The 17,761-nt window shown below is 44.2% G+C and overlaps 2 protein-coding genes across 2 annotated transcripts in view; both read right to left on the reverse strand.

The window, feature by feature from the left end:
* The window catches only part of LOC132890381 (proteinase-activated receptor 4-like), a 41,327-nt gene extending 36,615 nt beyond the window's left edge, over positions 1 to 4,712 (reverse strand). Inside the window, exon 1 of the mRNA XM_060927197.1 lies at positions 3,654 to 4,712. Within this exon, the coding sequence (XP_060783180.1) occupies positions 3,654 to 3,771 (118 nt within the window). The 5' untranslated portion in view covers positions 3,772 to 4,712. The remainder of the gene's footprint in view (positions 1 to 3,653) is intronic.
* A 589-nt stretch (positions 4,713 to 5,301) lies between these two features.
* On the reverse strand, positions 5,302 to 8,641 carry LOC132890383 (proteinase-activated receptor 4-like). The gene has a single exon (XM_060927198.1). The coding sequence runs from the start codon at positions 7,763 to 7,765 to the stop codon at positions 6,704 to 6,706; it is 1,062 nt and encodes a 353-aa protein (XP_060783181.1). The 5' UTR covers positions 7,766 to 8,641; the 3' UTR covers positions 5,302 to 6,703.
* Between the last annotated feature and the right edge of the window lie 9,120 nt (positions 8,642 to 17,761).

A 17,761-nucleotide genomic window follows, 5' to 3' on the forward strand; every position in this document is an offset into this window, starting at 1 on the left:
ACTACTGGATGTTTATAATGACTCATTGGAGCAGGGAATTTTACCTCCAACTCTCAATCAGGCTTTGATTTCCCTTATATTAAAGAAAGACAAGGACCCAAATCTATGCGGCAGCTACAGACCCATCAGTCTTCTTAACAACGATGTTAAAATTCTGGCGAAGGTGCTAGCACGTAGACTGGAGACATGTCTCCCTAAAATTATTTCAGAAGTCCAAACAGGTTTTATCCTGGGCCGTCAACTATCATTTAGTGTACGCAGACTCTTGAACGTGGTTTTATCTCCTTCTGCCTCTCCAACCCCTGAGCTGGTCATTTCCCTTGACGCAGAAAAAGCGTTTGATCGCGTAGAATTTAATTACTTATTTTCTGTATTGCACAGGTTTGGGTTTGGAACTAAATTCATTTCTTGGATTCGTCTTCTGTACTCTGCCCCAACTGCTAGTGTTAAAACCAACTCTGATATATCTCCTGCCTTCCCTCTAACACGTGGCACACGTCAGGGGTGTCCCTTGTCACCTTTATTATTTGCAATAGCCATAGAACCACTTTCAATTGCCTTGAGAACTTCCCCACTATTCTCTGGTATTATTAGAGGAGGCCTTGAACATAGAGTCTCGCTCTATGCCGATGATTTATTGTTATATGTGTGTGACCCTCTTAACTGCACTGAGAAAATAGTGGATTTACTTAAGACATTTGGAACATTCTCAGGTTATAAATTGAACATTGATAAGAGTCTCTGTTTTCCTGTCAATCAATCTGCTAAATTAATCCCTCCAGGTACACTACCCTTTCAGTTATCCCCTAATAGCTTTAAATATTTAGGCGTCAATATCTCTCATTCACTTAGCTCTCTTCATAAAAACAATTTCATAAAACTTGTTGAGAATATAAAAGCAGATCTTCAGAGATGGCATGCTTTACCCCTTTCTCTTGTTGGCCGAATTGAGACAATTAAAATGAATGTGTTACCCCGTATCTTATTTCTGTTTCAGACACTCCCTCTTTTTCTTCCGAAATCTTTTTTTAAGTCACTGGACAGAAGTGTGTCCTCTTTTATTTGGAATGGCAAGATCCCCAGGATTCAGAAAAGAATGTTAGAGAGACCCAAGCTGGTTGGGGGTTTTGCTCTACCAAACATGCTGTTATACTATTGGGCCGCTAACATTCAAATGCTTAAGAAATGGTGTCATTACCCAGACATTAACTGGTGTGTAATAGAAGCAAACTCTTGCATTACATCTTCACTACCAGCCTTGCTTTTTGGTCCTCTCTCTATACGCCCTTCTCAACACACTAATAATCCTTTGGTGCGTTCCTCCTTAAAAATCTGGAAGCAGTTTAGAAATCACTTTGGTTTAAAAGCTCCATCTGTCCTTCTTCCCATCTGCAATAATCACTTGTTCTTACCTTCCAGTATAGATAAGACCTTCATGTTGTGGAGAAATATGGGCCTGGTCTCTTTCAATGACCTATACTCAGTTAATTCTTTTGTAAGCTTTGCTGACCTGGTCAAAAACCGTGGTGTCTCAAATCAAGGTCTTTTTAGATATTTTCAATTAAGAGACTTTGCAAAAACTCATTTCACTTCCTTCCCTACATTGCCAGAAAAAACTCTGTTGGAAGACATTATGTACAATCCAGTTATAAACAGCCGCATTTCCTCAATACACAATCTCCTCCTCTCATCCCAGTTGTCTCCTCTGTTATGGCTTAAGGAGAATTGGGAAAAGGAACTTGGTCTTCCATTGGAAGATGTCTGGTGGATGGATGTCTTGGCCAGGATTAACACCACCTGTATTTGTGCACGAATGAGTCTTATTCAGTTCAAAGTGGTTTTCAGACTTCACTACACCAGGGCCAGGCTGAAAAAACTGTTCCCTGAAGCGGATGATCTCTGCATCAGGTGTTCTCACTCTCCAGCAGATCATACACACACTTTCTACACCTGTACCAAACTTAATGCTTTCTGGTTATCTTTCTTCACCACCCTCTCTGAAGTCCTGAATATTCCTATCTCCCCATGTCCTTTAATTGCAATTTTTGGTGTGTCCCCTGTTTTAGGGAAATTTAACAGTTACCAAGCTGATGTTATTGCATTTGCTGCACTAATAGCCAAACGTCAAATACTTCTTCACTGGAAGAGCCCTAAACCACCTGGCTCTTGTTCCTGGCTTGGAGAGCTTATGTCTTTCCTACACCTAGAGAAAATAAAGCATACTGTTAGAGGATCTTTGAGAACATTCTATAAAACGTGGGAGCCCCTCCTTTCCTATGATCTATTTAACATAAACCAACAATTAGACATTGAAGACTAGTGACACTTTCCCCCTTTTTTTTTATTTTTATTTATTGTACATATTGTTTTAAATTGTTTGCTTTTTATTAGTAGTAGTATCATTATTTTATGTTTATTATTATTATTTATTTATTTATTTTTCACTCTGCTTCATTTTAATGTCTTTGTTGTCTTTGTGTATATGTATGTATCTTTATGGGTAGATATGCATCTACTAGTTCAGGCCGATTTGCCCTTTCTTTATAATATTTTAAGTTTCATTTTCAGTTCATGGGAATTATTGGGTTGGGGAGGGTGGGTGTTTTGGGTGTTGGGTTCTTGATTTAAAAACAAAAACAAACCCATGGCCTGTAAACATTTTATACTTTGACTGTGATTCTCTTTGTGGTTTGTCCAATAAACATATTAAAAAAAAAAAAAAAAAAAAAAAAATGCTCCTGCTGTTGGCAGCTTCAAATCTAGGTTAAAGACCAAGCTGTTTTCAGATGCTTTCTGTTAAATAATTAATATTGTCTTTACATTTTTTATAATCTTTACTTTCTCTGCATGTTTTATATTTACTTTAACTTTAACTTTATTCTATTTTATTCTTTATTCTATTCTGCTGGTTTCTTTTTTCTCCTCCTATTTGAACTACTACTTCATTTTATTATTTTATTTCTACTATTGTTTAATTCTTATTTTTTTAATTCTTTTAATTCTTTTAATTAATTGTTTTAGAATAAAAATAAAATTATTTTATGTAATTTTATTTCTCTATTGTTTACTGTTTTTGTTTTTACTTCTGTAAAGCACATTGAACTGCCATTGTGTATGAAATGTGCTATATAAATAAACTTGCCTTGCCGTGTGTGTGCATGTTCACTCTGATCAGTTGGTTCAAAAATGTGTGTGTGTGTGTGTGTGTGTGTGTGTGTGTGTGTGTGTGTGTGTGTGTGTGTGTGTGTGCATGCATGCGTGCGTGTGTGCGTGTGTGTGCATGTTCACTCTGATCAGTTGGTTCAAAAATGTGTGTGTGTGTGTGTGTGTGTGTGTGTGTGTGTGCGTGCGTGTGTGTGTGTGTGCGTGTGTGTGCATGTTCACTCTGATCAGTTGGTTCAAAAATGTGTGTGTGTGTACATGCATGTATGTGCCTGTTGTCTCTCCTCCCAGCATGACATCAGCTCCTCCTCACACACACACACACACACACACACTTCATTTGGTAATACATCCCAGGTTTTTTTATTTTATTTAATTTTTTTATAGATAAACTAAAGTTCAGATAAACTCAGACTCTATTTCAATATTACTGAGTGTTTTATTACACATTAATGATAAATTTCAGAAGGAAGTGAAAGTAATAAACTTACATTCTGGAATTGTGAAGTAGTTGAAGTTCTCAGTGTCTGTAGATGAGACGTGAGTGAGAGACAGGATGGAGACGAGGACAAAAAACACAACACAGCTATTAGACACAGCAACTGACATTTTGCTGGGTAGATGAGTCTCTCTCTCTCTCTCTCTCTCTCTCTCTTTTATTGTTATTATTGTAGAAATAAAAACTTCAGAATTTTCCAAATCAGGAATAAGAAAAAGCTTCTCCTTCTTCTTCACTTCCTTTACGTGGCGACTCTTTTCCCTTCTGCTGTGTTTAATGTTGAGGGTGTTGAGTTCAAACGACTCCTACAGCTGCTGATCTGAGTTTGGGGTGTGTCTCTGTGTGTGTGTGTGTGTGTGTGTGTGTGTGTGTGTGTGTGTGTGTGTGTGTGTGTGTGTGTGTGTGCGCGTGTGTGTGTGTGTGTGTGTGTGCGTGTGTGTGTGTGTGTGTGTGTGCGCCTGTTGTCTCTCCTCCCAGCATCACATCAGCTCCTCATCCTCATCTCACACACACAGAGCTGAGTTTCTGTAACATTTTGTGTAAAATTAAAGACAAATTTCATCTTGAAGTCAATTAACAGCAGAGAAAATGAAAATAAAGATGAAGACTGGGAGAAGGAAAGAAGATAGAAGAGGAGGAAGGACAAGAGGATGATGAGCCTGATCAAAGTGAAAGTGAAGTGGGGAAGAAATAAAAGGTAAAAGAGAAAGAGCATGAGGAGGATAGAGAGAAGGACAGGAAAAGAATGAAGGGGAAGATGAAAAGAACAGTGAGGAAGAGGATGAAGAAGAGCATAATCACAAAGAAGACAAACAGTCAAGGAGAAAACAAAGAGGAAGTAAAAGAGGAAGATGAGGGGTGGGATAAGGATGAGGAGAACAGACCTCGGGGAGAGGAAGAGGAAATGAAGGAAAAAAGGGAAAGAAAGAAAGAAAGAAAGAAAGAAAGAAAGAAAGAAAGAAAGAAAGAATTATTATGAAAAGAATGAAGATTGAAGATGAAAAGTATCCAGAAGAGGAAGTAAATAAAGAGGAAGTAAATAAAGAGGAAGTAAATAAAGAGGAAGTAAATAAAGAGGAAGATGAGGTTGAGGAAGGAAGAGTAACAATGAAATGGAGGGAAAAAGTGAAAGAAAGGAAGAGGAAGAAGGTAAAAAAATAAAGAGAGGAAGTGGAGGTTATTGATTTTATTTTTTATTAATTTATTCATTTATATTTATAACGGATATAAAAATTATTGTCTAACAGATAAATGTAAATTACATTTCACGAGTGATTGTTCGTGCGCACGGTGATGTAGTGGTTAGCGCTGTCGCCTCACAGCAAGAAGGTCCGGGTTCGAGCCCCGTGGCCGGCGAGGGCCTTTCTGTGCGGAGTTTGCATGTTCTCCCCGTGTCCGCGTGGGTTTCCTCCGGGTGCTCCGGTTTCCCCCACAGTCCAAAGACATGCAGGTTAGGTTAACTGGTGACTCTAAATTGAGCGTAGGTGTGAATGTGAGTGTGAATGGTTGTCTGTGTCTATGTGTCAGCCCTGTGATGACCTGGCGACTTGTCCAGGGTGTACCCCGCCTTTCACCCGTAGTCAGCTGGGATAGGATCCAGCTCGCCTGCGACCCTGTAGAACAGGATAAAGCGGCTACAGATAATGAGATGAGATGAGATAATGTGTGTGATGTCTGTAGTTCAGTTGTTCCTCTGGGAGAACCCTTACAGTTCTACATCAGTGTTTCTCTGATAGATCCACGCTGAGGAGGATTTCATCAACCTGTAATACACAAAGAACCCCTTGAGGAACCCTGGAGGAACACTGTTGTTCTAAGAATGTGTCATGAGTGCAGAGTGGAGGCGAGAACAAGTGCAGAATTCCTTTAATGAAATAAAACACGAGAACAAATCATGACAAATCTTTTTGTCAGGTTGTGAGAATGTTACGAATAAATTTGCACAAACTTTTCATGTGACTTTGATCAGACAGATTCGGCGAAGATAAAACTGGTGACTAAGGAAAAGTCGTTTGCATAAACTTGTGTTTGTCAAATGAAGCCAAGTCTTTTATTTTCTTTCCCATATTGTGTCCATATACAGGAATATACTACAAGTACAGTTACACATTTATATATTTATATATTGTTTTGTTCTCTGTGCTTACAGTAACTCTGTGGTTCTGCCTCTCATTACTGGGTTGATAAATTCTCCAGAAACATTGAGGAACCACAGAATACCCATAAAAATCCAAGGAACCATGTGTGTTCCTCTCGCCTCTCGAACACACGCTGAAATCCTGTCGCATGTTAAACATGGGAGGGAGTTTAAAAGAAAGGGAGGAATGAGCAGGAAAGGAGGAAGAGAAATATGCTCTGAAGTGAAAAAGTCTTTCACTCAGATTTAAAGGTAGAGAAAGAAGAGCAGTCACTTTCCACCCCTTTGGCATCCACGATGCAGCTCTTCTTCAAACGCGTCACTGATGATCAGCATCCAGAATACATCACGGTCATTAAAAATCCTAAAGACGATCCTTTAGTCAAACACGATAACTTTACCTTTTACAGTCGAACACTCTGTACGCATCATAACCTTCTCTTCATCCTTCATGAACACATCATCAGTCTCTTCATTAATCACAGACGACTGTTACATTCTTCATTAAACAGATTTAAAACATTTATACACACACATCTTCCTGTTCATACAGAATCATCACATGTGCACAAACTGTTTATCCAGAACAACACACCACACACACTGAGTTATCCGACACTCATCTTCTGATTCCATTTCACTCCAGTTTTACGCCTTTACGGTTAAAATCAGTGTCTTTATCCTTTTGTTTTGAGATTACTGTAAACTAACTTTAGACTTAGCATGCTAGTTATTTATAAATGCACTTTGTTATTAGATATGTAGCTACATAGCATGCTAGCACAGGTGCAAACAAGATATAATGCCTGGCAGCTCACTAACAAAAGCTCTACGGACTCATATTAAAGTCGAGTGTTTAATTTTTGTCTACGTTCTTGTCATCGTGACTCCTCCCCTTGACCACTTTACAAGTTTATGGTATCTTTCTCTGAAAGTCCTTTACTTTTTTCCGACAACAGCGTGACCTTTGACCTTGTCGTCCCTGAGGAACTTCCAGAAGAAGATTTGTAGCTGTTTTTTGTGCAGCACAGCAACTTTCCCACTTTTCCTCTAAAGTCCTCGGAGACATAGTAGAAGATAAAGGGGTCGATGCAGCTGTTAAAGGTGCTGATAGCGAGACTGATCATGTAGGGCACGTAGAGTTGGTCGGAGTTGTCAGAGCTACCATCATGACCTTTCGTGCTCTTAGGTGAGTATAACCATTTGGAGTAATGCATGAGCAGGAGAACGTTACTGGGGAGCAAGCAGACGATGAAAACCACCAACATGAGTGCCGTGACTCGGGTTGCGTGGGTGTAGCGAGCACCAGCGGCCACTAGGGTGCGCAGTACAGCGCTGTAGCAGAAGACAACAACAAATAGCGGGATGAGAAAGCAGAGGAAGAAGAGTGTGGCAAAATATGGCACCATGTACTTCTTCTGTTCCTCTTCAGGAAGAGCGTCATGGCAAGTTGTGATCGAAAGGTCTTTGATGAAGTAAGATTGACGTGAAGCGAGCATAGGGACAGCTGCAATCAGCACCATGGTCCACACCATCACGCTCATCAACATGGACGTCTTGACGCTCCGTAGCATTCTGGCACCAAACGGATGCACCACAGCCACGTAACGGTCCACAGCGATGAGTGCCAGGCAAACCACCGAGCCGTACATGTTCCCATAAAACAGAGCGATTAGCAAGCGGCAGGAGCCTTCGCCAAACATCCAGTTGTTTCCCTGGAAGTGGTAGATGATGCGAAAGGGAAGCATGAGGAGAAGAAGAAGGTCGCAGCAGGTGAGGTTCACTAACAGAATGGTGGATGGAAACTTTTTTGTGTGGAAGAGAAGAACCCACAGCGCCAGAAGGTTAGAGGGGAAACCAAACACGAAAGAGATGAGGTAGAGAAGAGGAACCAGGAGAACCGTGGTGGCTGCTTGAATTTGCTTCTTGTCCTTTTCTGCAATAGTTCTGTTTGTGATGATGAACATGAACTCTTGAGAACCTGAAACAACATGAGCAAAGAGAGATGATTACAACATATTTATGTGTATTTTGGAGAAAATAAAACCCTGGCATTCTTCTGGAACATGAACGATAAGGACAGGGACACGCTGAGACATCCGGTGGCTGAAACAAGATCAATCTGACACCTTTACAGCAGAATATTTTCTTTAAATTTAAAATCAAAAATGAAATGAGGTGATAATTGGACACATGAAACGTACTGTATCTGTCTGATGCGCAGCAGATGAACGAATCTCAGTCAAAAACGATTCAGAGACTCAAAGCACTTGAAAGCAGATTTCACAAATATACAGTTAACTATTGAGCAGGAAACTGTTTTCTGATTTGTTGATGCCTGAGACATTCAGTCTTTCATTCAGTCAAGCAAACAGATGACTCAAAGTGTTTCGTTTCATTTAAACAGAGTGAATCATAACCATAACACATCTATCCTGAGTTTCAGTGAAATTCATCATTAATACAAACAGCAGAGTGTGGCAGTTCGTAGGAGGGGGAGGAGCACAGAAAGACGGCAGGCCAGAATAAATTCAATCACTGTTTATTTTTGCTCTTTTCAGATGCAAACGAGACTCTCTCAGCCATGCACGCACACACACACACAAGTCGTCTGGCTGGGGAGAGAGAGCTCCCTTCCTCTGCTCTCTCTCTCTCTTTATAGGGCGCGGTCACTAGGAAGACACAAACACAGGTTAATTGACAACAGGTGTAGTGATTCTGCCACTACCTTCCCTGACTCCGCCCTCCTGTCACAGACCGGCGCTTGGCCATGCCCCTGCTGCCACATACCCCCACTGCCCGACCCTTGACGGGAGAGGAAGTCCGCCACGACCATCTGCGCCCCCGGCCTGTGGACCACCTTGAAATTAAAGGGATGGAGTGCCACATACCAACGGGTGATCTGCGCATTGGCATCCTTCATGTGGTGGAGCCACTGGAGGGGCGCGTGGTCCGAACAGAGGGTGAAAAGGCGCCCCAGCAGGTAGTAACGGAGGGCGAGGACCACCCACTTGATTGCCAGGCACTCTTTCTCTATGGTGTTGTAGCGCCCCTCACGCACTGACAGCTTCCTGCTGATGTATAGGACTGGGCGGTCCTCCCCCTCCACCTCCTGGGACAAAACCGCCCCCAACCCTCTGTCCGACGCATCGGTCTGTAATATAAAGGGGAGAGAAAAGTCAGGGGAGTGTAAAAGTGGCCCCCCACACAGTGCGGCTTTTACCTCAGAAAAAGCCCGCTGGCATTGCTCCGTCCACTGGACCGGATCTGGTGCCCCCTTTTTAGTGAGATCAGTCAGCGGGCTGGTGACGTCCGAATAATTAGGTATAAACCTCTGATAATAGCCAGCCAGCCCCAGGAACTGTCTCACCCCCTTCTTGATCTTGGGCCTCGGACAGACCGCAATTGCTGCGGTCTTGTTAATTTGGGGCCTCACGTGCCCGTTGCCCAAGTGGAAGCCCAGATACTGTACTTCCACCTGTCCAATCGCACACTTCTTCGGGTTGGCTGTGAGACCCGCTCGCCTCAGTGACCTAAGGACGGCCCTCAGATGTTCGAGATGCCTCGGCCAGTCATTACTATAGATGATGATGTCATCAAGGTAGGCGGCCGCATAGGTGGCGTGGGGGCGGAGGACCCGGTCCATCAGCCACTGAAACGTAGCAGGCGCCCCAAACAGCCCGAACGGAAGTGTGACGAATTGGTGTAATCCGAACGGTGTGGAAAAGGCCGTTTTTTCCTCAGGATAGTGGAGTCAAGGGGATCTGCCAGTATCCCTTTGTCAAATCCAGTGTCGAATAAAAGCGAGCCATGCCTAGTCGATCGAGCAACTCATCAATCCGAGGCATTGGGTACGCGTCAAATTTAGACACCGCGTTGACTTTTCTATAGTCCACACAGAACCGGACCGACCCGTCTGCCTTGGGTACCAAGACCACCGCGCTGCTCCAGTCACTGTGGGACTCCTCGATGATGCCCATTTTGAGCATGGCCTTGAGTTCTTCCCAAACCACCTTTTTTTTGTGTTTGGGTAGCCTGTAAGGGCGGCTACACACTACCACCCCCGGGGGCATCTCTATGTGGCGAGAACACATCCGAAAATTTGGTCTGCAACTGGGCGACCTCCGCGAGTTGGGTCGGGGAGAGGTGGTCTCCACAGGGGACCGGAGGGATACATGACGCCAATGCCCCTTTTTGGACCTCCGGCCCCAGCTTCGCCTTCTCCGGAACCACCGACACCAATGCCACAGGGACCTCCTCATTCCAGAGTTTAAGCAGATTGAGGTGGTAAATCTGTAGCGCCCCACCCCTGTCCGTTCGCCTCACCTCGTAGTTGACGTCCCCAACTCGCCGTGTGACCTCAAAGGGTCCTTGCCACTTGGCGACCAATTTGGAGCTCGATGTGGGCAACAGTATGAGTACTTTATCTCCCAGTGCGAACTCTCTAAGGCGCGTACCCTTGTTGTACAGGCGGGTTTGCCGTTCTTGGGCCTGCCGCAAATTCTCCTGGGTTAGGTGGGTGAGGCTGTGGAGTTTTGCATGCAGGTCCATAACGTATTGAATTTCGTTTTTGCTTTGTGAAGGTCCCTCCTCCCAATTTTCGCGCAGCACATCTAGAATGCCGTGCGGCTTACGCCCATATAATAATTCGAACGGGGAGAACCCCATGGAGGCTTGGGGGACCTCTCGCACTGAAAACAGAAAGGGCTCGAGCCACTTATCCCAATTACGTGCGTCCTCACTTACGAATTTTTAAATTATATTCTTGAGGGTGCGGTTGAACCGTTCCACTAAACCGTCCGTTTGTGGGTGATACACGCTGGTGCGGATCGGCTTAATCCCCAATAACCAGTGGCGTGCACAGATAGACACGAGGTGGTGCTCAAGCACCTGCCCCTCTGCCCTCTGTCCAAAAAGGTGCCCTTTTGAATTTTTTTTTTTACAGTTTACTGAGGCCAATGTCGACATGATCTTTCAGAAAAGCCGTGGCATTAAAAGCGTGTGTGAAAATAATGTCCCAATGTGTGCCCCCTCCGCACACACATCGGACCTCTGTCTCTCTTGCTCTGTCACGTGAACAAGCGTGCAGTGCATTCAATGTGAGGTTGCAGCAGCATAGCATCCTGGAAGCCACGGTCTTGTCGTAGGACAGACAACACATCGGGCAGTCAGTCAGCTCTTCCCCTGCCCCACCAGCCAGGTAACACATGAATCGAGTGAAAATGTATTGTTTGCCCTCTAAGCCCAAGCTGTAATTATTTTGTCATGAAGTAGCCCATCGCATACAGAAACAACTGCACATAAGTATTATATTTTTGCTAGACCATTTTCAGACTTGGGAAAACAAAAATTTCTTTTTCTATTTTGTTCAACTAGAGATTCCTGGCAAAGTCAAAAAGCCTTGATGTAATAAATTAACATTAAGTGGTTGTTTTACACCTTTAAAAACTAAAACGGGTCAGTGGCGACCCGAACACAAGAGGAGGGTTAAATCTCAGACTTTTATAATAAGGTGTTCCACATGCGCAAAAAAGTGCCCTTTTCCCCCCCAGAGCACTTGCCCCCCAAAATGTCTGTGCACGCCACTGCCAATAACCCATACAGTTCACACAGTGTCCATGACATAAACGTGGTGCCTTGATCAGTCAGAATCTCTTTCGGGATTCCAACTCGGGAGATAACATGGAAGAACACCTCCGCAATACTGCGTGCTGAGATATTGCGCAGAGGCACTGCTTCCGGGTATCGCGTTGCATAGTCCACCAGAACTAATATAAAGCGGTACCCTCGTGTCGACTGATCTAATGGCCCGACGAGATCCATCCCAACTCTTTCAAACAGGGTCTCGATTAAAGGTGGAGGGCGCAAAGGCGCTTTTGGAATGGCCTCTGGATTCACTAACTGGCATTCGCGGCACACCGTACACCACCTACGAACGTCGCCGCGAATCCCCGGCCAATAGAATCGGGCCATTATTCGGGCTAGTGTCTTATCCTGCCCTAGGTGTCCAGCCATGGGATTAAAGTGAGCCGCCTGGAATACCAATTCCCGGCGGCTCTTTGGAATTAAAAGCTGCGTGACTCGCTCCTTAGTTTGAGTGTCCTGCGTCACTCGGTATAACCTATCCTTCATAATCGCGAAGTAGGGGAAGGACGGGGTGGCGTTCGGCTGGAGCGTTTGACCATTGATTACTCTCACTTGGTCAAACGCATGTCGCAGAGTCTCGTTTCACGACTGCTCTAATGGGAAATCTGTGAGGGATTCCCCAACAGAGAGAGGAGGAGCCTGCTGCTCCTCACACTGACACGGAGATGACGTAGACGGCTCTGTGACAGCTGCTCCCGCCAAAGCGACACCGGGACCTCCCCCTGTTAAATGGCAGGACCCACTCTTTACTGTGTCATTAAATCCCGAAATCCCGGCCAATCTGTCCCCAAAATTAAAGAGTGGGTAAGGCGAGGATTAACCGCCACCTTCACTATAAAATTTTCCCCTCTGAAAAAAATGTGGATGGACACCAAAGGGTAGCTGTGAACGTCCCCGTGCACACACAACACCTTCACCCCCTGTGCTCCCCCCAATGCCGTGTCATGAACCAGGCTTTGGTGGATTGAGGTCTGATTACAACCAGAATCCACCAACTCCTGATATGTATCCCCTTGGATACTCACCGGTATGCGATACGCTCCGGCCCAATCGAGGGCGGCTCCTGGCGCATCGGGGATCCGAACCACCGCGCCCACCTCCATGACCGTGCACTGTTGTTGGAGGTGGCCCGGCTCCCCACAGCTCCAGCAAACCGGCCCGGGCTTCCTCTCCGCACAAGTGTTCTGGGGCTCACTCATCTGAGGGGGGGGAGAGACAGACACAGAAGGGAGAAACAGGAGGGCACCGCGGGTGCCAGCCGCGGTCGGCGGGGAGCTGTAGCGCGGCCAGCTGTGCCTCTCCCCTTAGCAGGGGGAGGAGGCGCGCCGCGCGCTGCTCCATCGGCCACCCCGAGGTTTCCGCGACTTGCTCGAAGAGCATGATGAATGCCTCGGGGTCGTCCTGCGGGCCCATCTTTGTTAGGGTGAGGGGGTACGGGCCCGCGGTGGGAGTGTTGGTGGACCCTGCCGACGCAAGGAGGTGCCGGAACGCCTGTCAATCTTCTTGTTGGGCCAACACCAGGGCCTCGAACCGCTGTTCTTGCTCCTTTCGGAGGGTGAGTAGCGCCTGGTGCCAGCTTTGCTGGGCCGTGGTGAGGGCGTGGACCAGTTCGGCGAACGGGGAGGACTCCATGGGGCTGTTAGGCTGCTGTGCTCCAGGTCCCGGGTTTCGGCACCACTGTGGCAGTTCGTACGAAGGGGAGGAGCACAGAAAGACGGCAGGCCAGAATAAAGTTCAATCACTGTTTATTTTTGCTCTTTTCAGATGCAAACGACACTCTCTCAGCCATGCACGCGCACACACACACACAAGTCGTCTGGCTGGGGAGAGAGAGCTCCCTTCCTCTGCTCTCTCTCTCTCTCTTTATAGGGCGCAGTCACTGGGAAGACACAAACACAGGTTAATTGACAACAGGTGTAGTGATTCTGCCACTTACCTTCCCTGACTCCGCCCTCCTGTCACAGACCGGTGCTTGGCCACGCCCCTGCTGCCACACGGAGTTTTTTTAATTTATCATTCAAGACAAATATTCGATCTTTACCTCTAGAAATGTCAGTTGTAATAATGTGTAATTAATATAAAATTGTAATAACAAACTGAGTAAACCCAGGCAAGGGTACATAAGTCAGGGAAAAATACATTAAAATTAATTATTATCCATACAGGACACTTTTTTGATGGAATAAGAACGTGTTCTATTCCCTTCTAGCGGGTTTCATTCATTCGGTTCGAGAGCATGCAATATTGTTAGCAGAGCACTTATTCTACGTGTATTACGTCACTCTACCCAATGGAGAAAGAGTGTTGAATATGGTTTATGATATTGCACGGTTGTCAAGACAACATGACCTCATACGTCAACGCTCATGCGAAGATCCAATGACAAAGCTTTTCTGCTGGGCATGGAACATCATTTCTTTGTCGGCCAGGAAAGAGAGAAGACGAGGCTTATCCAGTGCTAGGTTTAAGCATTAAATAAATAAACTGAAAACTGAAAATAAAGACATGCTGAACAACTGAAAGGCGACCAAACCTTCATTAAATATTGTTCACACATATTTAAAAGAGAAAAACAGACCAACAGACATCGAAAAACTGGAAAAGAGACACATCAGAGACGTAAAACTTCCGTGCTAGTGAGTGACTGTGACAATTTGTAAACAAACATGGCCGCCAGGTTTGCGTCATTAAATACGGAAGATTTTGAGAGAATTTTGAAAGAGAAAGATGCGTTGAACACCCGAAAGGAATATGTATGATTAATAATAATAATAATAATAATAATAATAATAATAATAATAACAACACAATAATATTATTATTATTATTATTATTATTATTATTATTATTTGGCTTTTTTTCGTGGTCTATCAGATATATTCCATTCAGCTACTCGTCTTCGACTCGTTCAGTACCATGCTCGCTGAATGGAATACTGTATATCTGATAGACCATGAAAAAAAGCCAGACAATATTATTTAAATGTTGAATTAGAATAATGAAAAATAATTTAATATGTGCATAAAATGTCAAATGATACCACAAAAATAACAGACTTGTTGTTGTATGAATTAAATGCATGTCATGCTGCTTTATACAGTATTATAGTCAGGAGTTTACAGGTGTTTAGAGTCGTGTACCTGTAATTCCTGCGTACTGTACATTAATGTCTGTTGTTCAATATTTACAAAAGCATCATGTTACATCTGGACTCCTTGTCGATATTATTTATCATTCAAATTATTTTTTACGCCGTTTTGATTGGCTGAGCGAACTGCAATAGCTGCCTCCAAATAACGATCTGCTCATGCACACTGACTTCACACTTTTATATTCTGAGGTCTCTGAGCTGGAAATAAAACAGTGACGGCATCCAATTTCTTTATCATTTGACTAATTGTGCAAACTTTATAATAGTGAGGATTATTACACCCTATATAGTGCACTCAAAGTATCCCACAATGCATCATGAATACTAGTGTACAACGATGGTTGTTCTGCCCCTGGCAGTTTCAGCTATAGAGGGTTCCCGCATGACGTCACCGTGCCGCGAGATTTCGGTAGTCGCCATATTGGAAGACCAAGTACACATCTATGCAAGTACATACATACATAAAACAAACTACACCTGAAATGTAGCCAGGGCCGGTTCTGCCCTAATCTGGACCCGGGTGCAACATCGCACAACCCCCCCCCCCCCAAAAAAAAAAAAAAAAAACACACCAGTCTTAATCAGGACAACCAGTGTTCGAACTACGGGGGAAGTCCCTGAAACAGACATGAGATCCCTTGAAAACATGATTTAGGAAATGTTGGGGGGTCTCTAAAATATTGGCAAAATTATGTTTATTGACATAGCAATCGTGTGTAATGGGAAGCATTTGCATATCCGAAGTGTTGTGTTTACATCAAAGATAAAATAAACCGATATGACAACGACTGCTGCTGCCAGGTTGGTTGTTGAGTAGCCTGACTGTTTTTTTTGTTCTTGCGTGTGGTATCATTGTTGACGCAAGGTTGTTTTTTGAACATGCCAATGCGGACACGATTTCCCCTGATGAGTTATGACTTCAGACGCGATGCATGTGTGGAGGTGTGGAGTCCGCGTGATATGTGCGTAAGATAGGCTTCTCGTGTTTGGAGATCCGTGTTCCGAAACAAGCGCAAGCACCCCCCAGGGAAAAAAAGGGACCCCCGAAAATATCGGCATAGTTCGAACACTGAGGACAACCATCACATAACTATAACTATAAACATTTTAGATCAACTATTTTAACTAAATGGGCTATAATAAATAAGCCTGCAGGCAGCCACGGCAGGCTGCCTCAGAAAAGTAACCATTCAATGACACAACTGAAAGCCTGCAGCCACGGCGGGCTGCCTCAGAAAAGTAACCATTTGTCCTACCTTAAAACTCGTTTTGCATTTTCTGCCTCCTTTTTTGTATTTTCGAGCCTCCGTTTATTTTCTTTCCTTTTCTGGAAACCCGATTTGTGTCCAGACATTTTGTTCTGCTACCAACGAACTAACTCGTCAGGTCTCGTCTCTCGAGTCCGCGATGATTCCCGTGGGAAGAGCAACAATTGATACATTTTTACAAACAGCCAATAGGGAGGTTGCAACGTTCAGGCTCTCCTTTGCTCACAGACACTCAGTAATGCACTTATTCTCTGTCTCCTGGCAGAAAGCTCCTTGGTTTGCTCCCCTTGTGTCTCAATCACAGCTGGTATTCTGTAGAAAGACTTCTTTTCACCTTTCCCATCAGCTTTGTTGGAACACCCTAACACAGCACAAAAGTTTACCATTGTAGGTTTATGATGAATCAAGTGCCTCGTGGGTTTAAATTCCGCGCGCTGCCGTTATTTCCCCCGATCATGAGTTTGTTGGTCTTCCAATATGGCGCAGGGTCTGTTTACTTCCGGTTTCCGGTGACGTCAGTGGGAAGGGTCTATAGTTTAGGGCAGGTTTAGGTAATTTAGTGCCACCTAGTGTCCCTTTTTGTTATACAGCTTCTATCTGGTTTTGCTTATGGTAACCATGGTAACTAGATCAGCCATCTTGATAAGATCTTTCCTGCTGATATGAAAAGCACACGTTTTGCTCTGATTTATCATCTGTCATCATCTTTTACGTTTAAGCCCTTAGAACGCATCGTCTGTAAGTATACAAATTAAATACCTTTAGTAGATTATGATTTTGATGACATATCTCCATATTTTCTCCTTACTCCCTAATAATTTGTAAAACCATTCACCATGCTGCTGTGTGAACTCAACTACATTGCCTAGACAAAGAGAAGATTTAAAAGGACATTTATGCTGTTTTATTGTATTTTCTTAAAACTTAACACTGAATACTGATACACATTTTGTATGATTTTCAGTTTTACTCACTGTTCATTAAAACTGGAGCTTGGAGGCTACTTCCTGACTTCGCGTTTTCTTGAATGGAGTTAGGCTGGCTGTTGAATTGGGTTAGATACACTCAAGGAGGACAGTACAGTAAAAAGACGACTCTCATAGGGGTAAACAAGCTACAACAACAGAGGTATGTCAGACAAGCATTCACAACACTCTGGCTCTACAAGAGCATCAAAATCGTCTGCAGCAGTAATAGCCCACGCCAAGGCAGAAGCAGCTAAAGCTGCTCTCTGCGAAGGAAGATGGGTATCTACCTGGGCTTACTGTGTTAGACACAGCCCGCGGCACTAACCCCATTGTAGAGAAACTGCCCTTCGGGCTACAAGAAAAGTGGATCTATCAAGGCTCTAAATTCAAGAGACAACATAGTGTTACTTATCCGCCTTTCTCCTTCTTCACTGAATTCATCTGCCTTAATGAAAAAAATCAGAAATGACCCAAGCTTTGCTTTGTCCAGCGTCAGCTCCAATCCACATGACAGGCCCGCAGCAAAAGTAAAGAACAAAATGTTTGTGGCGGTGAATAAGATCCACTACTGATCACGAAGGTGACAGTGGCCAGAAACCCGATGTGGCTAAGCACTGCCCTATCCTCAATTAGCCACACTCCCTTAAGAAATGCAGAGGCTTTAGACTGAAAACGCTAGAGGGAAGAAAGGCCTTTTTAAAGGAGCAAGGCATATGCTTAAAATGCTGTGCCTCAGACTCACATCTAGCAAAGCAGTGCAAAGCTGCTCTGAAGTGTGTGGAGTGCGACAGTGAAAACCATATCAGTGCTCTGCACCCAGGCCCAGCCCCCTGGTCAGCAAAGGCTGCCGAGCCAGCTGTAAAGGACGGCGGGGAGGGAAATGAACAAGAGCCGCCGACCACTGTCAACACACACTGCATGGAGGTCTGT

Source organism: Neoarius graeffei, chromosome 8, assembly GCF_027579695.1.
Source record: "Neoarius graeffei isolate fNeoGra1 chromosome 8, fNeoGra1.pri, whole genome shotgun sequence".
Lineage (NCBI taxonomy): Eukaryota > Metazoa > Chordata > Actinopteri > Siluriformes > Ariidae > Neoarius > Neoarius graeffei.

What these genes read in the sequence shown, in the direction of transcription:
- LOC132890383 (XM_060927198.1), bottom strand. Translation starts at nt 7,765, where the DNA reads ATGTTCATCATCACAAACAGAACTATTGCAGAAAAGGACAAGAAGCAA.